Source organism: Frieseomelitta varia, unplaced genomic scaffold (assembly GCF_011392965.1).
Source record: "Frieseomelitta varia isolate USP_RPSP 00005682 unplaced genomic scaffold, Fvar_1.2 scaffold_164, whole genome shotgun sequence".
NCBI lineage: Eukaryota > Metazoa > Arthropoda > Insecta > Hymenoptera > Apidae > Frieseomelitta > Frieseomelitta varia.
The window spans coordinates 666,297-692,088 of NW_025109350.1; the positions used below are offsets into that span (position 1 = coordinate 666,297).

At 38.6% G+C, this 25,792-nt stretch overlaps 1 protein-coding gene across 2 annotated transcripts in view; it reads left to right on the forward strand.

The window, feature by feature from the left end:
• The window catches only part of LOC122538454, a 136,785-nt gene extending 111,285 nt beyond the window's left edge, over window positions 1-25,500 (forward strand). The window contains exons 2-3 of one of the 2 annotated variants that reach the window (XM_043672534.1): window positions 6,934-7,137; window positions 24,050-25,500. In XM_043672534.1, the coding sequence (XP_043528469.1) occupies window positions 6,934-7,137; window positions 24,050-24,396 (551 nt within the window). In that variant the 3' untranslated portion in view covers window positions 24,397-25,500. Of the gene's footprint in view, window positions 1-6,930; window positions 7,138-24,049 lie in introns of both variants that reach the window. The other variant, XM_043672533.1, reaches the window with a different exon arrangement.
• Window positions 25,501-25,792: the final 292 nt, after the last annotated feature.

Here is a 25,792-nt window from a genome sequence, read left to right on the forward strand (position 1 = left end):
ATATTCCAGGAACGGAGGGGGGGGGGGGGGAGAGGGCGGCGTCAACTAGTTGGCGAAAAATTGGGCAAATTTACGAGTCATCGTTCCCCCGGCGTGGTGACCGGCCGCCCAATTTCAGGCTGGGTAATTAAACGGTCGTTAATTAACAAAGAAACGCGCGACCGTTTCCACGGCTTACTTTGGGAATAGAGAGTATAGAGTGTATCAGCCGACGACTGGCGGATGGGAACCGGAACGGTGGTGCAATGTTTTCCGTGGCCTATCAATTGTCGGCACCGGTGTAGAGCAAACATTCGCCAACAATGAAATAATCGAGCGGCCAACGTTGTCCCAACGTTGTTCCGAGGGGTTGTTGTCATCAATCTGCTGTTAGGAACTGTTTTCCTCTGAGGTTAGCCATTAAATTTATCGATGATCAACGTATCAAACTCGTTTTGGAGAAATTAGCTTGTTTAGGGGTGTGAGCGGTGGGGTTATCAGGGTATCAAACTCGTTTTGGAGAAATTAGAATTTGTTAGGGGTGTACTTGGATTCCTTGGAGAATTTTGTAAAATTGTTGGGTTCAGGTGGGGGAAACAGCGATGAGAAAAAATATTAACAATAGAATTGAGAGTAATTTGTAATTTTTCATGGAAATGTTTGTTGGATCAACTCGTAATTTTGTACTTTACAATTTTCATATTTTCTTGGTACGGAATCACATTGTTTTGTCGAAAAAAATCATAAAAGTAATCGTAAAGGTAAATGCACCGTTTTGGATCCGTGTAGAATTTTTTTGAAAACTCGTCACAAGATTTTATCGAGGACCAAGGTATTATACGAGGTGCCTTTCAAAAATATTTTTCACTCTCGCGAAGAAAAGGGTGGAACTCACATAAACATATATAAGATTAGATTTTCACTACGTCTGACAAGTTAATGTTAACAGAAATTAATTAGGTTCCCCACGTATCGATCAACTGTTTGAGCTGAAAGTCGAGGTCTAGAAATTCATGAAGCAGAAGCTCCATATATTTCTACGAGCCATATAGGCTATTAATGCTAACTGCGTACTCAATAGCGGTACACGTGTTGTGTATTTGCAAACAGAACACGCAGACAATCACTATGAACACAAAAGTTAGATAATGCTTTACGTAATATATCAGAGAATTTTTGAATATCTTAGACACTAGATACTATTTTAGATACTTATCGTATTAACTTTACGATACTACTACGATTTATATATAGCTATTTAAACATTTTTCTTCCCCTCTTTCATTATCTAATTTATACATTAATTTCACGAACATTTTAAATTGAAATTCTTTTATGTCGTTCAAATCATTTTTCCCCCCTTTTTTTTTTAAATTTTATGCATAAATGTCTTAGCATCTACTAATATTTTACACAGTGTGTCTTGAATTGCAGATAGAAAGAATCTTCAATGATACTATTACTCAACACAAATTAATCCGCATCCAGTGAAGAAAACTCCCCTAACCACGCAGCGATCAAATTCGTTGCAACAACGTTGATAAATCTCTTCGAACAATTTAAATTTATAATCTGCTAAGTCCCTCTACTGGAAAGTAGAGGCATCGTTCTCAATCGTTAATTTATGCGTTCGTGTGCCGTGCCGAATATTTATGAGCGTGTGGCGCATGTTCGACGACGATACACAGCAGATAGCATCGAAATGTATAAAGCGACAAACGAACGCAGCGAACGTTTTATTCGCTATCGGGTGTGTGACGCAATCGGGACGTATCGAGGTACAAAGTCTTAACAATGAAACCATGATACTTGAAGTTACGTAACGCTTCAACATCTTGCCTGTGGAATTCATGGATTGGCAAAGATTCGACCAAGTATTCGATGACGTATCGTCAGTCACGAGCTCCTAACACTGACAAATCCAACGCGGGATTCTCGTAAGAATTAACATTTTTTGGATTCATTGAAGATATATATGTATATATATTATTTGAATATATATATATAAAATTAAATATGTATAATATATATAATATATATGATATGTAATATATTTAATAATTATATTATATATATAATAATATACATATATATAATATAATAATAATGTATAATATATAATATATGATATGTAATATATTTAATAATTATATATATATTCTTTCAAATAAACGCAAGCCACAGTAGTCGATATTTTGGAAATGGTCCAATTTAAAATCAAACGAATCAACTGAGGTCGATTAAAGACTTAGTACACAATACTGTATTTTTTTATAATAATCTTATTATCACTGTGTTCTTTACAATAGTTCTCGAATCCTAAGAAGGCTCGTTTAATAATCAAATCTCTTCGAGTTTAAACCAAAGCTACAATTGAGTCGTGAATTTCGCGAGTTCGTTTCACGTGTACTTCTCAATTTCACTGAAAATTTACTTTAATTCCGAGAGTATTTTTTCCTTTCCCCTCGCTGGCTGACGAAGGGCGATTGGGCAGTTGCGAAATGATGTTTCAGGACGAACGTATCAAAGGGTAGACGGAAGGGAGTCTATGTAGTTTGTAAACTGCGCGAACAGGATAAAGTGATTACAGAGTTGGCCAGTAACATAATCAGTTACGTGTCGAAAGGTAATATTTAGATACCGTGTTAGAATCTACAATATCCGGTGATTAACGAGCGATACTCGCGTAGTGAAAAATTTGCAAATTTAGAGAACCAGGCTACCTACGGTCTAGCGTTTGGTTTTAAACCAAACTTTGTATAGAGTTTGTAGCGATAATTTATTTTATTTCAGCTCTCGATATTGCAAGAAGATGGTTTTCATTTGCATAAAAAAGCTTCAACAGCATCCCAACAGACACTTTACAAATTACGAAATTATTAATAACATTGATCACTCTCTCTTAATTTATAAAACAATGTGAATTCCATCGGAATGGTCCTCCTTATTGAGTTTCACGCGATTTAAAAAAACACAAACACAACTACAAAACTCGACAATATGCATATATTGAATAATCATACGTGATAAATTCTGCTTCATCTGCTACCACTGCGTTTCTCGATAATCACTCAAATTCTGAACAAAGTTCCATTTAAAAATCAAGGAACTGTGCAACATATTAAACTAACCATTTCTTCGAAAATCAAAAATTCTCAATTTGAACTAAATTTTAAAATTCGCAAGAGAACAACAACAACAACAACAAACGAAACCGATTACCAATCCTCTGAACTATAGTATCCAAAACACTCTTCTAAAAAATAAAAAAATTCCTCTAATAAAAGCTCTGTGGACTTGACACAGTCTTCAGAGGGTAACAGAGAGAGAGAGAGAGAGAGAGAGAGAGAGAGAGAGAGAGAGAGAGAGAGAGAGAGAGAGAGAGAAACAGGTTTGTACAGGCAAAAGTTTTGCGGCCAGGTACGCGAAATACAACGGTTCGTACCTAACAACTGTTACGTTATTCACGATAGATTCGTGCACGCGCGAATGATTTCACGAGGCCGGTCGCGCCACTTTATTGAGAGGCGAAATACCGGGTTCCGGAAAGTCTGCAGCTAATTAATTTCAGCTTTGTGTTATGTTTTCGGACAGCCTGGTGATTGCGAACTCGCCGCCCCCGCCCGACTGAAATATTCAAAATTCCGAAATCGTTAGGGTTACCCGTGTACACTGTTGGCCCGCGAGAGCTTGTAATCGCCGTGGAACGATCGATTCATCATCCAGTTAATAATCGGAGGAAAATTAAACGCCCGGCTACCTTCTGGTGTTGGAATCGATCGGGTTAGCAAGTTGACTTCCAATATGAACTTGTTGTTCACAAGCGTGTGAAAACTCCCTTTCGCACGATAATTTTGTTAACTGATGATGATTCAGTTAGTGGGTAATTTTCTATAATTTTAGATATATACAAGATATACAATATACATATATACATATTATAGATATATACAAGTTGGTCAAATGATTCGTAATTTGTGAAATTTGTTACATATATATATGTGTTATAACTGTGAAATTTATATATATATATATATCAGATATAAATTCGCTTGTTCTATTAAATAATTCTACGTACTTTCATTCGTTTTATCCATTCTTGTATCTTTAAATTGTGGAAAATATTTGAGATTTTGTTACACGAAAAAAATGATATCTTGTCTATCGCTTGCGTGTGACTGGCGATTTTTAAGAAGTATCTAGCAATATTCGTAATATTTATAAGTGCTGTCGCAGCGAATCATCATCATTGTGGGATACTGTTAAACTCTTTGTCAAATAACTCCTCCGTTCTCATTCTCCGAACGAGTTCTAAAATTGGAAACATTTCACTTCTTTACTGGAAAATGTTCTATATTTGAAAATACAGTCATACGCGATTCAGAGTGGGATTTTTCGTTTGCAACTGTGATTAGCGCTTTAAATACGAGCGCTACTCTAAAAATTAAATTCAAGATAAAGTAACATTCTTATTCCATCCAAAATTCAAAAAGTTCGATTTTTCTGCAAACGTTCTCGATTCGATGCACGAAAAGAGAGTCGGAAATCGTTGCGATCGTGAGGTCGCGATAATAATGATAATTTTCAGCCGGCTAATTGTCTCGATTTGTGTTTGAAATTTCCAGCGACAGCTGGCCAAACGTACACGCGTCTAGCGTTCCGTCTTGATCGTCGGAATTCTCGGTGCATGGTGTACTGTTTGCGCGCATTGTCGTGTACGTGTTACTTGGCGAGGAAAGGTGGATACAATCCCGTGTTCATCCCATTTGATGCCGATGCGTCCGTGACGCGGAAGCTAATTAACGGCTCATAGACCAGCCCAACTTTATGCGTCTAAATGCAACGGATTAATTCGTGTACGGCCAGTCTTACAAACACTTGCCTCGTTCACACTCTCCTTGTATCCTTGCTGTTCCCTTCAGTCGTCGCCTGTACGTGGCAGCTAAATTTTCATCTCGATTTGAATTTGTTCTTGTTCGCTGAATTCGTTTGAATCTGTCATTCATTGGCGGTGATGGTTTTTCAATTTGAGACGATCTGGGAATAAAGTTGAGCTTTGCTGTACTTTACTTAGCCAACTTGCGCTGGCTAACTGATTGCGGACCATAACGAGTGACCGAACCGTGTACAATAATTGTATCGCTTTCTTTTCGAACTCGTCGGTACGATATCAGTGGATAGAAGATTACTGAGAAGTGATGAATTTATTACTTGTTTTGCTTGGGTTATGCTTAAATGTAACAAAGATATACTTCTGTAAGGATCGTGTTGCAAAGTGTGGAAAAAAGTGTAACAGTGGAATTTTATATCCGGCGGTATTTTATACCACGTGATTACGTTAGAACAAACTTTGACTAAATTAAACTTTTGAAACCGAAACAAACCGAGTGGGTTAAAAATTGTCTCGTAAAAAATTTGAAAAATCATTACAACATAAAACATTGAGAAACGATTGAGAAACAAGTGAGTCACTGTAGTTTAGTAGCCAAGTGGTTAATGATCAGTTTAATGTGATTTACATTCAAGTTTTATAATTTGATCTCTATGCTTGATCTATGATCTATTTGTATGCTTGAGTTTGGCTAATTCCTGGATCGGACAGGAATAATCGACAAGTGGTTTTCCACATGAAAAACCGAGTTCACAATGTAGGATAAAATTCTTCGTTTCTCTTCGAGAATTGAGATTTTGAAATTTATCAAGTGCACGGGTCGAAGAATGAAACAACAATCTGTCAGTGTAAATAGAAGCTACAATCCTTCACCTATAGACTAGACAAACCATAAAAGGTTTTATTAACTTTCGTTTCAGGGAAATAAATCAAATTACGCGACACAGGTAAGAAATAAAGTCAGAGATATTAAATACGAGAGACATTAAAGTCAAATTTAACTTTCAATTTTTATTCATTATTAATTAATTATATTTAACTATTATTTATTTTATTATTTATATTATATTATATTATTATTTTATATTACATTATATATTTATACTATATTAATATTATTTACTTTAACTATTATTAATTATTATTTTATATTACATTACATATTTATACTATATTAACATTATTCACTTTAACTATTGTTGTATATAACATTATATATTTATACTATATTAATATTATTTACTTTAACTATTATTAACTATTGTTTTATATTATATTATATATTTATACTATATTAATATTATTCACTTTAACTATTATTAACTATTATTTTATATTACATTATATATTCATACTATATTAATATTATTCACTTTAACTATTAATTATTGTTTTATATTACATTATATATTTATACTATATTAATATTATTTACTTTAACTACTATTAACTATTATTTTATATTACATTATATATTCATACTATATTAATATTATTCACTTTAACTATTAATTATTGTTTTATATTACATTATATATTTATACTATATTAATATTATTTACTTTAACTACTATTAACTATTATTTTATATTACATTATATATTCATACTATATTAATATTATTCACTTTAACTATTAATTATTGTTTTATATTACATTATATATTTATACTAGATTAATATTATTTACTTTAACTATTATTAACTGTTATTTTATATTACATTATATATTTATACTATATTAATATTATTTACTTTAACTATTATTAGCTATTATTTTATATTACATTATATATTTATATTATATTAATATTATTTACTTTAACTATTATTTTATATTACATTATATATTCATACTATATTAATATTATTCACTTTAACTATTAACTACTGTTTTATATTACATTATATATTTATACTATATTAATATTATTCACTTTTAACTATTATTAACTGTTATTTTATATTACATTATATATTTATATTATATTAATATTATTCACTTTAACTATTCCAAGTGTTGGAACTTTCTTTTTTATGTATGCTGAATCGATGTTTCAGTAGGTGTACGGGACAGCGGTGGTGGCAAAGTGTCAAAGAGGGCGAAGCCAGTGGACCCAGACGCGGAGGACAACCGCGACAACGAGGACTACTACTACGAGGACGTGGAGGAAAGAAACAATCCGACGAACGAGGCACCGATCGTCCCTCCTGGATTTCTCAGCCCCTCTGTCCGCGAGTATCTCGATCTCGGCAAATCGATACCCGGTACGTAAACAGGATCATCTTAGCGAAACGTCGTCCGAAACACGCGGCTCAAAAGTTGTCTCGCCTCGCCTCTTTATCCGTGTCTTTCATTTTATTCCCTCTCGTTCGCGAGTTTCATTCGTTCTCGCGTTCTTCTCGAGTTCCTCTCAGGAGGAAGTTGAGGCTCTCTGTTAAAACTGAGAACTGAGAACGTGAGAAAGTATCCGCGCGCGAGGCACCAGACATCGAGGAGAGGAATTAGTATTATCCGGACCAAAAAAAAAAAAAAAGTAGAGTGTGAAGGTTGGAACGTGGTTTAGTTCAACTGCGGTAACCTTCGGTTCGTGGAAAGAGAAATTGGTAGTAACTGATCGAATTTAGTAATCAATCTTGCGAACTGCGAGTATTTCTGTATTTTGGGGAATGTTGAACTTTCTAATGACACTTTCGATACCTTTCTGGATGAAAATGATAAGAATTGGTCCCCAGTTTTGACAAGACGGAACAAAGATCCTTGAAAGAAAGACTAGAATAAAATATAATCAAGCTGAATTCGATAATTATCAAGTTATTATTTGAACGTAAATTACAAGCCTCGAGAATGATCGAGAGAGAAAAGAGAGGAGTAAACGGAGAAGACAAACACGTTTAAACTACGAATACTACGTTCCTACTAATAATACGTTCCACCACAAATTCTATCAACATTTATTTCTAATAAATTAATAAACATTACTTCTCAAGGCAAAACGAAGATCACCAAAAAAAAAAAAAAAAAAAAAAAACAAAGAAAGTTCAAAACAAAATACAATTGTAAAGCAAAGCGATTGAAAGACCTTGGTTAACCGCTAAACATGATTAATTATACCGAATTATATCATGTTAAACGGTGGGTTACAAGTCTCGAGAATGATCGAGAGAGAAAAGAGAGAAAAGAGGAGTAAATCGAGAAGACAAACGTGACAGAGGATCTGATAAACACCCTTAGAACGCGATCTCGAGACGGGGGGGAAGTGGGGTCGAAATAAAAACGAGGTTTCCGGTTTGAAGAGCAGCGTCGGGGCAACAATACGCTGCGCTGACTGGCATACCTCGACGAGCAATAACTGTCTGTGTATTTATTTCTTGCCTTTCGTTTTCGCGTCTCCGCAATCGCATAAAGAAGCCCGGGCCCGTTTCAAATCCGCCACGGCGACTTGTCGAAAGATCCGCAGTTCTCCCTACCTCCCCCTCCCGTTTCTTCTTATGGAGAAGAAGAAGAAGAGGAGGAGGAAGAATAAGGGACCGGAAGAAACGAATTTAAATACGACGTTCCCCCGTAAACGGCCAATTTCCGCGGCTCTCCTCACGTTCCGCCGCAATTGCCACAGAGACGTCAGATATTAGATTTCGAGAAGCGGAGAACGCGCTTAGGAAATTCGTGGATACCTTCGACGAACTGTTGGCTTGTTCCTTGGTTTCGTCGGCACTACTTCAGTCGTTTTCAGCGTGTTTAGGCAATTTAGCGCACGATGTAAAAACGATTTTCACGCGTCTGCGGGAAAATTGGACGAAACGCTCCATCTTTCAGTACCAATAGTTCGAGCCTTTTACTCGGCAAATGTCTAGATTTCCTAGATTTCTTACGAGCCGAGAAACCGTTGAAAATGCTTTCGAAGAATTTATTATAACGCAACGAATAAAATTTAACGCCAAGAGGGAATGTTTGCTTTCGAAATGCTTCGTAAAAGTACTTGATAACTTGTCTGTAACAATTGTCCGTTTCTAAATTTCAAATGGCTGATGACAGTTTTTTCATAATTTGCGAGCGAAACGAAATTCTACTAGCAGAGGGTTAATCAACACAACCTTCGACCGACTACGAGAACGAGATAAAAACCACCCAATCGATCAGATTATTAATACAAGCTGCTGTTGTTAGCCTGTTGGTTCTGGCTGCCAGAGTTTCTTTGAAGATTTTTCAGTGACCCGACGACAGAACGCCAAGGGTTCCCCTCCGACTTTTCTTCCAGCCCTTTGTGCATACACACGACACCTTTCCTCGCTCCTCCGTAATCGATCGATCGTGAAATATCCTTCAGTCTGCACGTCCCCGGTGCAGAAAATTTCTATAACGCGATCCACCGCCGCTGCGAAGGGTTGTCACCGACATCTTTCACCCTGTTCCAAACCCTGTACACTCAAAACACACACACACATACACATATTCTCTTTCTCTCTTGCTCTCCAGCTCTCTCGCTGCTTCACAATCGCGAGGAAAGAGGGAGAGAACGCGTTTGAGAAATAGATTTATGCGAGCACAGCCGATTATAAAATTTACGCGTTAAATCAAACGATATTCAGTGGAAGAGGCACGCGTTTCCTCTGGCGGGTAGCTGATACCAGCTGCTGTTAAAGTGCACGGTGAAGATAGCTGGCGCTTAGGTATATTTTGCATGGTTGTTCGAACACGACGGAGGCAGAGGAGAAAACTGTAAACCTGTTTATGGATGAATAATTTCCAGCTTCCTTCACACCGTGAAATTCCCGTTTTTTGGCACGACAGTTTCAGCATCCAGTTGACGACTGCCAAATACGCCTGATCTTTCAAACCTTTCGTTCGATGAAAATCCTTTTCTAGTAATTCATCGATGACGTTGTTGCCTTAATAATAAACCGTTGAAATTTCACACGGTTTGGACAGAACGAGATAGTTCTACTGAAAATCGTTCGTCAAATTTTTGCGCGCTATTTGAACTTGAATCTTGTAAATTTTGAAGCGCAAAAATTTCGATTCTGACAGATGATAATTGTTTGACGTTAGACCCTTCAAATCTCAAGCAGAAGATTGCACAAAATTTTGGACAGAGTGATTACAAAATCACGCACGTTTCAAGGGTGACTTTCTTAATTAAATTAACACCTTGGTTCGCGGACCATAACGAGTGACCGAACCGAGTATACAATAATTCGTCGCTCTCTTTCTCTATTGAACTCACGTCGGTATGACGTCACTGGATAGAAATTATTAAGCAGTAATAAACTTATCATTTGTTTGCCTTTACAATTTTCTTTTTTTTTTTTTTTTTCAATTTATGATTAACGTCGCATCTACCTTCTGCTCATTAGCGACGGCTAGGTACTATTTCCTTCTTTTCAAGACGATTATATCTTATGGTAGATGTTAGTTTCCTTTAGATAATTCAGGACATTTCTTACGTGTTTCTGCGACGTCAGTTAGCTGCCGGTGAAGTTATTTTGTATTTTTGCCTTTAAGCGTGGTACTTGCTGCATTCAAATAGAAGATGATTGGTTCATAAAATTCGGTTGCATTGGATACACATTGGGGGTTCTGTTTTTTTTTTTTAATGGATACTCATGCGTGAGTTTGCAGTGTCCTGTTCTAAGCCTTGTCATGACTATTCTGTCTTTTCTTTTCATGTTGTTGGTAGGTATTGTTTGATAGAAATCTTGGGTTATATTATGAGTTTTTGTTTCTTTGGAGGTGTTCCATATTTTGTTCCATGATTGTTTCTCGGCATGGTGTAATGTTGCAACAAGGTCTTGATAAAGAATTCGTCTTCGGATGACATCCGACGAGGGCGATGTTGCTTCTTTGGCTGCTATGTCAGCTTCCTCGTTATCTTTGATTCTTTCGTTATCTTTGAATCCTGGGTTACATTTAAATATACTGAGAAAAATGTTGCAAATTTGGGACAAAAAAAGTCATTCCAGCATAAGCGGACGCGAAATTTTGAGACATTTGCGACAAGACGAATAATAGAAAATTGACCGTGCGGCAAGTCTGAGCATTACGTCGATTATCGATCGTTGGTTCTCTGGGACAATGGGGGTGTTTCCGCGTGTTGCCAGTCGCACCGCAAATCGCCACACCATCCACCGGAACACGTAACGCCCATTGTCACGCGGCGGATGTTATCGCGGCATAGCATTTCCCGTAATTCCTATAGCGAAGAAAACTGATTCCAATAGTTTCCTTAACCCTTTCGTTTATTTCACAGCTACCACTGTCACTGTTATTTTTGATTAAACGTTAGTATTTTTTATTTTAATAATAACCCGACTTGGATGTGATCGAAGATAAAACACGAATATTTTGTCAATTACACGAAATACGGATGTTGACGTGTTTAAAATTCAAATAACAATTTTTTTTATTTCAGGAATTTCCATTTTTTCTTCTTTTCTTTTCTTTTTCTTGTCTGTTATTACAATTGATCGAAATTTTATAAAAATACAGATTACTTTCGAATCTTTTCTTTTCTGTTTTTTTTTCTTTAAGTTTAATCATTCGTTTTGCAACAAAATGTGCGATAATGTTAGCGTTTTTTATTTTTTTTCTTTAAAGAACGTAGGAGCTTTAAGTATAATTCGCCCCTTCAACATTCCGCGAGAATTGCGAAAGTTTTTGAATCGTGGCTCTTTGTTCTGACCGGAACCCTGTAATTTAGAGAGCGCCCTTTGTCACTTTTTACGAAAATTGCGAAAGTTTTTGATTCACGCCATTATTTTTAGGGAACTCTGTAGCTTCAATTGTCTCGTTCGTCTCGTGATCCATAGAAACGAAATTGCATTAAAATTCTTCCCAAAAGGACGTCCACCGTAAAAAAAAGAAATCGCTGTTATTATTACATCGTCAAATTCAATGCTGTGCTCAAACTTCAAGGAACGAGAAACGAGAAACGAGAAACGAGGACCAGGAAAACCCATTAATAATCGTGAAAACTACAAATAAAAAATCGTCTTTCAAACGTCACAAAAAATGAGAATAAAATCTGCGCCGAGGCATCTATTAATTATTGCAAGATAAAGTAACATAAAATAATCAAAAAACCTAGCAAAGAATCAGGCTCGAGGCACGACAGGAAAATCCACCAACACGGAAAGAGGAACAGAAGAGAGAAGCCAGAACTCACCCCCTCTCAACCTACGCAAAATCCAACAGCCAAGAGGAAGAGAGAGAGAGAGAGAGAGGGAGAGAGAGAGAGAGAAAAAAAAGAGAAAAAGAAAAACACGCGTAAAATCAATATGGCACAGCGTAAACTTATCTCATTGACTTAACGTTCCACTCAATCTCGCGAAGGGTTGGTTATACGAACCGACCTTACCCCCACGTTCATTCGTCCCCACTTAACCTCTCTCCATCGCACTCTCGGATAGGATAATGAAACAGCCGAGCTCGGAACGCGACCTCTGCACCACCAGTGGATTCACCACCAGGATTCAGCAGCAGCGGTTCCAGAAGCTGCGGAGTCGCGATTGAACGGAGAAACAGGGGCGCGAGAGAGAGACAGATCTATCCGACGTTCTCGTCTCGTCTTTCTTCGACCGATTGCTATTTCATCTGGTCGCCAGTCCTCTTTTCGTTTCCCCGGTCGAATTTTCCAAGCGAGGAGAAGGTGTATTACGTTTCACAAATATTGGAGATAGGAAGATGGCTACTCTACTGCAGTTGTAACTGGACTGACTGAGAATTTTATATATTTTCCTTTGCACCTGATTCTGGTTTGTTCTGTCTATCGGATAGTGCGTTCATTTTTTTCTTTTTTTTTTCTACCCTTTGCGCTTCGAATTATTTTTCAAATTTTGTTTGCCAACAACTATGTAGTATTTAAGAATTAAAATTAATTGTTATCTTCGACACACAATGCTACAAAATCGTTTCTCCAGCACTAAAAATACGGGGTGACTAAAATGACCCTAAGAAATTGCCTATGAAATTTAATTCGGAGTGACAATTTAATTTATAAGTTAATAAGTTAAAAGTTAAACTAATTCAGTGATAATTCAATTTGAAAGTGCCCGTGAAAATTTATCCTAGAGAAACGCAAAGCCGTTCAAATCTCCAAGAACGTAACCACAATAACTCTCGTCACGTTCATTGCCTGCTTGCTTTCGCTGTTGACAATTTCCACTTTACATAATCATCACACTCTACGCAAAGTACACAGAAAGCGCCGCGATACTTGTGAAACGGGTTCGATCGCCACGAGACGAGAACAGATGCGCCAAGGGATGGAAGAGAGTAACGTGGAAGAAGAAAAAGAGAAAGTCGGAAGAGGAAGAGAGAGAAAGAGAGAGAGAAACAATACGAGATAAAAAGGGGGAGGGATGGCTGAGGGGGTAGCGACAAACCTCGTCCCGTTCGGCTGACTGACTTTATGACGATGGCTGCCACCGGGAGGACGTAAAAGAGAGAGAGAAAGAGAGAGACGAAATCCCAGCGACTGATGCATCTCTCCCGGGCGTTCGTCCTTCATTTGCCAAACAGTAAGGGTAGCTTTTCCTTTTTCACCGTGAAAGAGAAACGAGAAATCGGCCGCGCGATTCTCTCTCCCACTCTTTTTTAAGACTTCCAGTTATTTTCTACAGTCGTCTTTTATTAGTTTAGCAAGAGAGAGAGAGAGAGAAACAGAGAGATTCTCTTCTCTCGTCTGGCCTCGTCGAGACAGGCTGGCTGGATTCCAACAGCCGAAGGGACTAAAGGCAAACGAAACGGGCTCTCGAACCCCGGCAATCGATTCGTGACGGTTCCCCCGGTCGCTGAATTCGTCGTGAATTTGTAATTTTTAATTTGCACCGCGGACCCACGGAATGCTTCGGGCACCGACGTGGTCGCTGTTTGAATTGATACGCTGTAAGTTTTGCTTCTCGGTGGAGGATGAAAGGGAGAAAGATGAGGGAGGAGTGACTCTCTCACTCTCTGTAAAAGCAAGTTCGGATTTGCTGAGAATTTTCAAGGGAATTTCGAATGCGAACGAGCTCCTCGCGCGTTTCGGCAAAAGGAATACGCTACGCTAGTTTTACTGTAAAGAAGTGCTGTCGTACTGCTAATCTCACGTGTCATTTTGATGTTGACAAAATCTATTATTGTTTATACAACGACTAAGTCTTTTTATCAAATAGAAAGCATAAAATGTAAAATATAATGATAAATCTTTACGATTTTAACTGAACTGTAAAAATATACAACATAAAATTCAACGAGAGGAGATTGAACGATATGAACACCGTCAATTCCGACGAGTGCGAGTTTCGTGCAAGTCCAAGACAAGCTAACAACGTGAGCTATTTCTATTGACTGGTAGGTAACAGAACAAATATTACCACTAATCCCATCGATCAGCAGGTGACTAAACAGATAATATTGCCGCAGATGTGATCGAACGCCGATACATAATCGAATAAACAATGATTATGATACGAATCCAACAGTCAAAGCGTATTCACTTGTCACGGGATACACTGCACACGCTTATTATCGTTTGTTACGATATTCAGTAGCTACATACATGACGAACTTTTATCTAGATTTCTTTTAATTACGTTTACAGTCAATTTATTCGAAACGAGTATTTCTATTTTGTCTTATTTGTTCCTTGCCAAGAAGTAGCAGAATTAAACAAAATTAAACGAATGGCACGTCACCAAATTCAACTTCTACAATCGTCAATTAAACTCCGAATTAATTAATTAATACTGACATATACTCACAATCTATTTGATACGTTTCCTCTACTCTGTATAAAAAGTATATTAAACGTAGTTTACTCACTCGTCAATTAAATTTAAAATCGTCAATCCTAAACATGTGCTCGTAAACACTTGGATATTTTCTCTCTAAAACAGGTACACGAAATAGGTAGTTTTCTCAATTAAATTCTAAACCAAGTTAATTCTAACATATACCCATAATCCATATATGTATATTCTCTCTACTATCAACAGAAAGTGTACGTAAATTTTTAATTACCTCTTAATTATTACCAATAATGCAATTATCATTTCATTTCATTCATCAAACCAAGAGTGATTAATCCCAACGTTGTATTCGCAACACCTTGGATATTTTCTCCCAACAGAGAGTATCATGGTATAATTACAAAATCCTAACATACACTGGTAAGCCATCACCTTGACAGAAACTGCACGAGATGTAATTCCTCCTACAGCGAAGGTGAAAGGCTTTCGGTACAAAATATTTTAATGCATTTCAAGTGGCCGCGCGTTGGGTATCGTGCCGTTTTACGTTACAAAGTAAAATTTCGCATCCATTATACGACGGAACACGCAGAATTTGCTATTCAAATGGCACAACTCCGCTTAAGATGGCGGATCGTCAGCAAATGGCGCGTCCTTTGTGGCATCGTGGGTCCTGTGTGGCAATTTTTAAAGGAATAGCTCCTTCTCTTCACGCTACGCTGGCTCCCGCGATTTTCTTCCTTTTCCTCTCCTTCTCCTTCTTCTTCTATTTTTTTCTTTCTCTCTATCCTCTTTCTTCTTCTTCTTCTTTTTCTTTTTTTTTGTTTGTTTGTTCCACACGTACCAAAGCTGCCTGGCGCCGGAATAGCTGATTACAATACCACTGTTTCCTTTCAAGGGCGCATCGATCTCTCCGAGACGTCTTACCTCCGACGCGCTGCTTACCCTTCCTCGAGGATACGAATAACTTTAAGACCCCGGATTTGCAGGGAAGGAGCGCGCGAAGGACGTCAACTCCGGGATGCCTCGCCTCTGACTTGCTGTTTTAAAATATTGATGCGAATATCGTGAATACGCGACCCAATACGCTTTATCTTCCTCCGAGGAGGAAGAGAGAGGAACATTTCCAACCAGTTTGAAAAAATATTCTTCTGATTTAAAAAAAAAAAGAATCATTTTTTTTTTTCTCGTGAAAAGGATCAATCATTCTTCGATTGATTTGGATCAACTGGTTATCACCTTCAACATTTCATTTTTCTTTTTTATTTTCCTTTGTGTTGTAATTTGCTATGCAGGTTTTATTTTATAAAACACAGATATTCGGTTTTGTTCAGGTGTTTTACAGCTTACGATCACTTTCCTCTGAGATCTATACGATACAACTTCTTTCAATTGTTTTTTTTTTTCCTAGACCTTCTTCTTAATGCGGTCTACATACACAGATACACACACGAGGCAAGTAGTTTAATACTAAGCAATAAATGTCGCGCATCCATTCACATGTGTGCATATTATACATGATTTATAGTTGTTCCTAACACTCTGCGAGTTCTACTTTGCACGTGGAAAGTATTTACGTTTTTTGTTTTGCAGGTGTAAGAAGTTTAGAGTGTAGACCCACGCGTTGATTTTTATAAACTTGTCAACATATATATAAAAGAATTTTAATTATTTTTCGAACCCTTCTTTTCCAAAAATGTTAAGAAAATTACAAGTGTTCGGTTGGAGCGTAATAGTGAGAAATAAATGCATAATTGTGTTTTATGGAGGACTTGGTTATGTATACATATAGGTATTTCAAGTCTTAAATGTTATACGAGTTACTTGTGTCGAAAAAATTTTATACAGCGCTTACGATTAAACAGATGTAATAAACACTAAAATACACACTAGATCCCATTTTTAGAATGGGTAGCTAGTTGCTAGTTTTGTTATATAATAAAAGAGAGAACAGACAATAAAGTATTAAGAAATAAAGTATATATATCTAATGTATAGTGACTGGACACGATGTCACCCCTTTCGTATCAATTTTTTGACGTCGACATTTATTTATTTTTTGCTCCTCACTTGCAAAAGTAAACGTTGTCAAACAAAAAGGAAACGTAAACGTTTTAGAGGATTATAAAAGTGAGAACCAAAAAAAAAAAGTAGTTTTTAACCATCCTCCCCTCAGACAATAAAAAATATTAAGAAATAAAGTATATATATCTAATGTATAGTGCAGGGGTGACTGGGCACGATGTCACTCTTTTTGTATCAATTTTTTGACGTCGACATTTATTTATTTTTTGCTCCTCACTTGCAAAAGTAAACGTTGTCAAACAAAAAGGAAACGTAAACGTTTTAGAGAATTATAAAAGTGAGAACCAAAAAAAAACTAGTTTTTAACCATCCTCCCATCCCCCTTTCCAAGTGACGCCACTGACTTAGTGACCCACGAGCTGGTACTAAAAAAAAGTAACGAACAAAATTTGACCTACTTCTCAAAAAGGTTCGCCGTATTCACTGGTGTAGAATACTGTCGATACAATTCCGTGCATTTAATTAATAAAAGAGTCTAGGTGCGTCAGAAAAGACGACGATAGCGCGATTCAACGAATTTCGGCCGAAAAAAATACCTCCTCTCCCTTGGAAGTTGCTTTCACATGGCATTCGGCGACGAGACAAACGCGGGCACGTCGAAGGAGCGAAATAATTGGAACGATCGTCTCGCGTCGTCGCGGCATCGCGCAACGGATGAAAAGCCGGAGGACCGAGAATACGTTTCCGCGGGCAACCAGGCGAAGTTATAATTACCTGGACGTCGCGGGCGTCGATGGTGCTCGCCTCGAGAGAACACCTGGGAGGTAGGGTGGCGGCGTCATCAGCCAGCGGAGGGGCACAGAGAGAGAGAGAGAGAGAGAGAGAGAGAGAAATGGTAGATCGAACAGAGAGACGAACGAATCTGGATGGAAACTGGCGAGGTATCGGGCAGGCGAGAAGGAGATGGCGGACAAAAGTTGGCCGATTGAAAGGGGAGAGGGGAGGACTTGCAAGCTGCTGGAAAGAGAGGCCGCGAGACATTTATTCCGTACGGGTAGCACGCGGAATCTCTTCCGGTGACAAAACAGGTCGGACAAGCGATGCGAAGGTGCGAATTTCGTATGGATGTCACCGCGATACACCGACGCGCGAGTTTGCGACCCCCCCCCCCCCCCCCCCCCCCCTCCCATGGCTGCTGGAAAGTGCACGTTCCGTGTCTCTATAGTCTATATACCTTCCCCTCCTCCTCTCGTCTACCCTCGTCTCTATCCCTTTCTCTCTATCCTCGACCCGCGGCACCGGGTCTCTGCCCGTTGTATCGTTTCGCATTGTGCGCTGTTTCGGCTCGCGTGCTCTGTATATCCGTCTCTGTTCGCCGGGAACAACGAGCGTATTCGCCTGGTCCCGGGCATAGAGAGATCGGGGCGAGATGTGCCACCTGAAACTATGCTGTTCGCCGAATGAGATTTGAATAGCTAGCTACCAGGGGTGGCAGAGGAATACAGAGAGAGAGAGAGAGAGAGAGAGAGAGAGAGAGAGAGAGAGAGAGAGAGAGAGAGAGAGAGAGAGAGAGAGAGNCAGAAACCGACAGCAGAGAGAGAGAGAGAGAGAGAGAGAGAGAGAGAGAGAGAGAGAGAGAGAGAGAGAGAGAGAGACAGAGACAGAGAGGTGGCTAGGGCTTCCTAGTGACGCGAAGTTGTTTAGACGGACAATAGGGGGAGGGAGGGAAGAAAATCTCCGCACGGTTGGTTATAATTTGCTAAGAAGCTTTGCTCGCCATTCCGACGTTCCGTTTTGCGTCCTCTGATCGCAGCCAGTGTACGCAATCCATTTTATGTACACTGTTCTGATTTCTAGGTTTCTTTTTTTTTTTTTTAAGCGGGATGATTTCCGACAGAGTGATTTCTAATGTTAACATGGACGTTATTTTTATTTATATTGTTAGCTGGCGTGGTTATTGGTTCATTTCATAGGCGTTATATTGATGAGGTGATTAAAATTCAGAGATTCGGTTATTTTTAATGTAATTGTATTTCTATACCAGTGACGTTTAATTCCATACTAGTGGATGTATCATCAACGATATAATCAACTCTATACCGAGTCACTCCAATTTTCATCAACGTGAGACACTACCAACAGCGCGAAACATATGACAAATCATCAGGTAACAAGAAACGAGTGGTACGTCTATTTGTACTCTGACGAATTCAAATAGACAACGGAACGAAGCTTCCACTTCAACTAGGCTAGATTTAAAACAAGAACAAAAATAACAAGACTCTGAATCTGAAGTTTCTCGAAGAACAGGCTCACGATATCGACTGTCGTAGAGATTCTCACGTGATTGTAATCAACTCTTACCGAGTCACTCCAATTTTCATCAACGTGAGACACTACGAACAGCGCGAAACATATGACAAACCATCAGGTAATAAGAAACGAGTGGTACGTCTATTTGTACTCTGACGAATTCAAATAGACAACGGAACGAAGCTTCCACTTCAACTAGGCTAGATTTAAAACAAGAACAAAAATAACAAGACTCTGAATCGGAAGTTTCTCGAAGAACAGGCTCACGATATCGACTGTCGTAGAGATTCTCACGTGATAATAGCATTATTAAACGTCGCCGGGGGTTGATTCGATAAATCGGGTAGCAGTCGTACGAGTGTACGTCGGCCATTAACTTGCTCCGAAGACACGGGGATAGGAACAGAGGAACGCGTCGGCAGACGATTTAGAGGCATCGTCAGCGAGACGGAAGGAGAGCTTCAAAGTCTCGTTGTTGTTGCAATATCTGGTCCCGAGGAACGATTGATGTCCCATTATGCTCGTCGAATCGATGAAATCCCCAAGGTATTATTCGTTAATGGATGCCTCTGACAAACGTTGGGAAACGTTATTGGATAGTCGCGCATTACACTGTCTTTGCAAAATATGATTCTCTTGTCGATGGGATGAAAAAAGAGCGGAGCCTCCCTCTTCATACAGTGCGTTCGAAGATAATTAAGAGAAAAAGGAAAAAAAAAAAAAAAACGGCAGGAAAGGCTCGCGGAAATATATATTCGAACGCCAGTGAAAATATTTTGCCAATTTATTTTAGGTGTGTCGTGTGAAATATCTCGAAATTTATAGTTAGTTCTCTGCAGATGCGTGAAACGAAGCGTAAAAACATACGAGAAACATACAAATACAAATTTACAAAAGGATCAATGAAATGAATTTCCAATTTCTTCTCTTATTGTTAAAAACTGGACGAACATTTTCAGTTTAATTATGATTTAAAGGATATTAAAATACTTGTACCTTGAATTAAAATGCAAAATAGGAAATTAAATGTTAATGGAAGAAATCGAAACGCGCGTATATTGATACAAGATATTTACTATCAAGTGATAAGTTTTGAATATTTTACATAATCCTGCACACTACATTTTCTGCGTTTGCAAATTTTCTGCAAGTGCATAAATGTTTGGAACATGGCAAAATTTAATTCTAGCAAAATTTCAAAATAATCCACAGAGCACATACGCGTGCTGCATAAAAAAAAAAAGAAGAGAAAATGATAAGGAAAGAAAAAGAGGAGGAAGAGGAAGAAGAAGAAGAAGAGGATGGCTTACGTATATTTCCATGCGAGTTCACAATTGTCCAAGACGATCCAGACCAACTAAAGAGGCAAAAGGTGTCTATTATCGGCGAGACTCTCTCGTTAGGAGGAATTTGTTCGACGAGGAGAGGAAAAGAACGTTGGACAAAGGAACGAAGGAAAAGCGAGCGAGCGAGAGAGAGGAGAGAAGGTATCCGCGCGCTAGGAAAACGCGCGCGCTTTGATTCGCGTGCACCACGAGTTTTGCTTATTTATTCCGGCCCAGCAATTCGAGACTGAAGACTCTTAGAGCAATTTCCTTCTTTATGCGGGTCACTCGTTGTGTTCCTGAGATATTTGCCGATGCTTCCTTCCGTTTCGACCCCCTCAGCCTTCACTCCAGCTGCTCCCGTCTCGTGCTCCTTGCATTCTAGCCGCCCCGTGAAAACGACGTCTTTACAAATTCGCCGCGCATTCTTCGGATTTTAATTATCATCGTTAAGCGTTGCTGGATTTCGTGAGTTCTCTCTCTCTCTCTTTCCTCGGAAGTTGCCGTTGTTCCGTGGTATTCTCGTTTGGATTTCGGAATTCGATGTGATTCAGGTTACGTTGCTCGTCTAAGTGATTCCCGCTCGATTCAAATAAATTTCCTTGGATTTCGTACGTTTCAGGCAAGTAAAAATACGTGTAGTACAGTGGATATATAGTATAGTTTCTTTTCTTAATTCTTTCCATTATTGATCTCACATTGGTAAATTAAAAAGTGAAATTTCTAGCTTTTATTATATCGTCGCTGGTCGACTGAGACTATCGTCTTAATTTCATCTGAAAATTACTACTAACGACGTGAGATTCTTTCGTTTGAATATTATTTGTTACTGAAGTAACTCGACTTATTCAATGATCACTTGCAAAACAGATTCTCTAGTGCAAATATCGTGAATGACTCTATAATGACATAATATAACGAGTAAATTTGCCACATTGTATTAACATTGTAAACTAGACAGTGTTATTTACTTCATTTATCAGAGGGGGGGGGGGGGGGGGACGATTCGTAAGCTGGTAAGGAGAGCGAGAATTCTATGAATGCAAATCGCATTTTTCCCTTGAGAATACAAATTGTGAAAGGGAGGAAAAAGGATCAGCCGGCCGGTTTACTGGATTAAAGTTTGATCCGAAGACAATTCGTTCTCCAGATGGTTATCTCGATCTACTGCGTTACCCAGATCAAGCTTTTTCCTTTCTTTTTTTTTTTTTTTCGTTTGCCTCCTCCTTGCCTAATACCTCCTCCTCGCGTTAATACCGATCTCTGGTTATCACTGGGTTGTCGATTTTCACGCGAATTTAAATGTTCTTAAATGTTCTGAAATGTAATTTAATCCTTTGAACTCGTATGTCACGCTGGACAATACAAACTTGCTGTATGAAAAATTACACAGATTGTTTTAAAAGTTATCACACTTTAAAATATTATTAAAAAAATAGATTACGTTGTTTTAAAAGCTATCACACTCTAAAATATTATTAAAAAATAAATTATACAATAATAAATAAAAAAAATACCGAATTTATCTAATTTACTTTAAAAATAAATACAAGTAGACGTGCAACAGCGTTGAAAACAAATTCGAGTTCAAAGGGAACTTGAATTTAATTAAAAAAGATAGAACTTTCGAACGTTTGAACAACGTCTGGTGCTTGTATTGACTGTTGAAAAATAAGTAACCGAAAGAATCTTTATCAGTCGAGTTTTTTTTTTTTCAAAGTTCTATGGCCCAATGTCTAAGGATGGAAGACTTTAAGAAAACAAGTGAAAATTCCAGTTTCCAAAGTCTGAATACCCCGTATTAATTAGCTTTATGAATTTACTACTATCATTACGAGGCGTACCGCGAACTTCAAAGCATTAACCTTACTCGCTATTATGCTGCTTTATTATACTGGCCGAGAGAATCTTGGTAATATCTTCGAAAATTCTTAACAGTTTACCACGTTAAATGGAAAATGAAGCTGCTTGTAAATTCCATTATCGATAGAGAGAACAATCACAGTTTTAATTTGTTCGCGGCTATACAGACATAACGCACAACATAGTGTACGTGATCGTGAACTAAACTATTAGGAAAAAAAAGAGAGATTCAGTTCGCTGATATTATTAATTATCAAATTGTTATTCAAGAGAATCCAGACTATCATTCATTCTTTATCTTTACTTATTTCATTTGTTAAAAAAACAACTACTCCCTGTGAGCAACGCCCTAGAATTTCAAATCTCTCGGATAAAAAGCTAAACATTCTCCAAATCCTTCGTACCAAAAACAAAAATAAAAAAAATAAAAATAAAAATAAAAATGATCAAACATCCTCCGATTCAGATCCCAACGCCTCCGCTCCCCGATATAATATGATATAACTCCCAACCGAAGATCCGAGCAAACAGAATCACCTTGGAGAATGGTCAAACAGATCGGTGATAATCCCGTGGATTAAACAGGATGGATACACCATACCTTTACTCGTCGTACGGTGTAAACAGCTCGGGGAACAGGCGGCCGCACGCGATGCACGCATCGTTAAGCAGTAGACGCGTACGCAGGGGTTTGGCAGCCGCGTCGACGTACAGTGTGGCTGCTTTGTGCAGGTAATACAGGTGTCAGCCGAACCGAACACACGCGGCGCGTCTCGTCCTCGCGGTATATCCATCGATTAATTGACGATGGAACCATCAGCTCTCTCTCTCTCTCTCTCGTTTTGTGAGAGAGCTTTGCTCGATTCGCTCGCGGAAATCACAACGACGACAACGACGACGACGAGCGTAAATCAGTTCGAGTGGGTTTGACTCCCTCCCCTTGAGTCGCTTTGCCTTCTCCTTCTGCTCTTCCGCGCCCTTGTCGTCGATAGTTATCGTTCTCCGGAACCGTCCTGTATCCTGTTATGTCAGTTAATGAGATTTCTGGATGAAACGTGGCATCATCTACCGTTTCGGCCGGATAATTGTCATCCCTGAACCGGATCTCGGGATCACGTTCGGAAAGATGGATTTCAGCAAGCGTTCCTGGGACGAGTGACGAGTGATTTTTGTCTTTGGTCGGGTGGAATTTTTTTTTTTTTTTTTTTTGAAGAGTTCAAGGATGATTCTTTTTTTCTATCGATTACTGCGTTTTTTGATCTGAAGTATTTCGAAAGAATTACACTCACATCGAGGGGACTTTGAGGACGACGATTCTTCAAAATAGATGTCATTTTTCACACATTTTCTTGGCTCTAGAAGCGCGAAAGATCGTAATTTAATCATTCGCGCTGACAACTATAACCGTTAACTGCGGTCGATAGGTAACCTCTTCGTGGAGGGAATTTATTAAAATTATAAGTAAATAAATAATTAATCCATTGTTTCCAAGTTGATATCCTTCAGAAACATGTGGACTTCGCCATTATTTTTCAGATTGTGGCATTGTCAGTCTGACGAAATATTCCACGTTTGAAAAGTTCTTTGATTCGTTTCAACTATCTGAATCTATTTGTTACGCGAACATATCTTACCAACGTACGAAATTCTAATCGCAAAACGAAATTCTCATTAACCGCCTGCGCTAGCAACTGCGGACCATAACGAGTGACCAAGTCGTACACGATTCTTTTCGAGCCCGTTGGCACGCTATCACTGGACAGAAATGATTAACAAGTAACAAATTTACCATTTGCTTTGCCTGGATTATATTTAAATACACATGAAACTGAAGGAATGTTGCAATTTTGGAACAAAAAGAAATTCTCGTCAATATCAAGGATTGAAAACACTAGAAACGAAAGATTCCTCTTCTGTGGTTGCAGGTCGAGCAGGCACGGACTACCCAGTGCTGGGCAAAGTCCCTTATACGAACTTCTACTGCGACGACCAGCCGTATCCGGGTTTCTTCGCGGACGTCGAGACAAGGTGCCAAGCGTGGCACTACTGCGACATAGACGGCCGTCAGGCGACGTTTCTCTGTCCAAACGGGACGCAGTTCAGCCAGGCGGTGTTTGTCTGCGACTGGTGGTTCAACGTCCGATGTGAACTCAGTCCCAAGTTGTACGCCATCAACAGCCGACTGTACGGCAGACCCACCGAGAGTCCGACCAGGCCGCATCGGCTCATCACCAAGGAACTCCTCGAGAATATCTTCGTCAGGCGGAAATGAACCACCTGAAAGAAACTGAAGCTGCGTTCTCGTTTTTATTGCCAGTGCGACTCCGTCGTCCATCGATCGTTCCATCGATTCGATCCGGCGAGGAAAAAATCAAGAGGCTCTGTTTCGTCGATGGGTGAACGTGTATGTCTCTCCTTGTCGAGAATCGTTCTTGACTTGATTGCAACTGAATGAGCAGGAGCGAATGGTAGAGAAGTGTCTTGTTGGTTGGTCGTAGTTTGAATTTCGCGCCGCGTGGAAGAATGTTCCAGAGGGATTTGGTCGAAGTTTCGACGATGAAGCGTTCCAACACTTCGTACGAACAAGGCATTTCTTACATCTGAACGAGGATTCTGAACGATTTCTTACGGGATGAACGACGACGAGTAAATGTTAACGTAGAATAATTAATACAGACGATTGGTCGAAGTATGGTTGAGAGACAGAATCTGTTCGAAGTGCCACGACGTTGGTTTTCTGTAGGATAAAAATCATTCTCGACGATGATCGAGGATCGACGAGAAACAAAAGGGGAACGATCGACGATTTAAGTGCCACGAACTTACGTCTGCTTTTTGATTTTCGTCCCTTTCATTCCTTTGGGACGAGAAAGCGCGCGAATGGTAGGTACGCGAATTATTAGGTGTGGTTATATTTGCTAATCGTACAAATAAAAAGAAAAAAGAAAAATTATGACGAATGTTATTATTAATATGACGAACGTGGTAGTATGCGATGTACATAATGTTCAGCGAATTTTCTACAGCGAATCCACTCGTTCGAAACCCGTAAAATTTTATTATCCAAATAAAGAAGTTATAGTTGGTTAGAATGTTAGGGTCTGAAGCATATTTGCTCATAATGTCTCCTGTACCTTTACTCTATTGAAACACCCATTGATTTATTTCGGTATTTACTACGATGAAACAGAACATGATTAAGAACGATACTAGACGTAACTCCGTCATGAGAAAAAAAAAGTACATACATTTTAAGTGAGGTTAGGCCACCTTGAATATGTGAAATTAATCATATTCCTTTGTATCTTCTTCTTACAAACGGATGAAATTAATGGAAAATTTAGAATAAGGCCTTCATTAAACGAATTTTGAGGAATCGTCTGTGCATTTTTCTTTCCTCTTCTTTCTTACTAGATCATTTTGATCTTTTAAATTTCCTTTCGCGCGTTGTAAAAAAAGGAGAATAATGTCGACCCTTTAGCTCTTGAATCTACGATTTTTAAGCTCAGAGTATTCACTGTTTAATAACCAAAACTCTTTCAAAACTCTTGCGTCTTTTTACAATTTGCTGATAATTGTACGAACGTGTACATTTCGTGTTGTATGACGCGATGTATAATGTAGTATGGTATCTAAACAGACGCCTAGAGCGAAAGCTATGATATAAT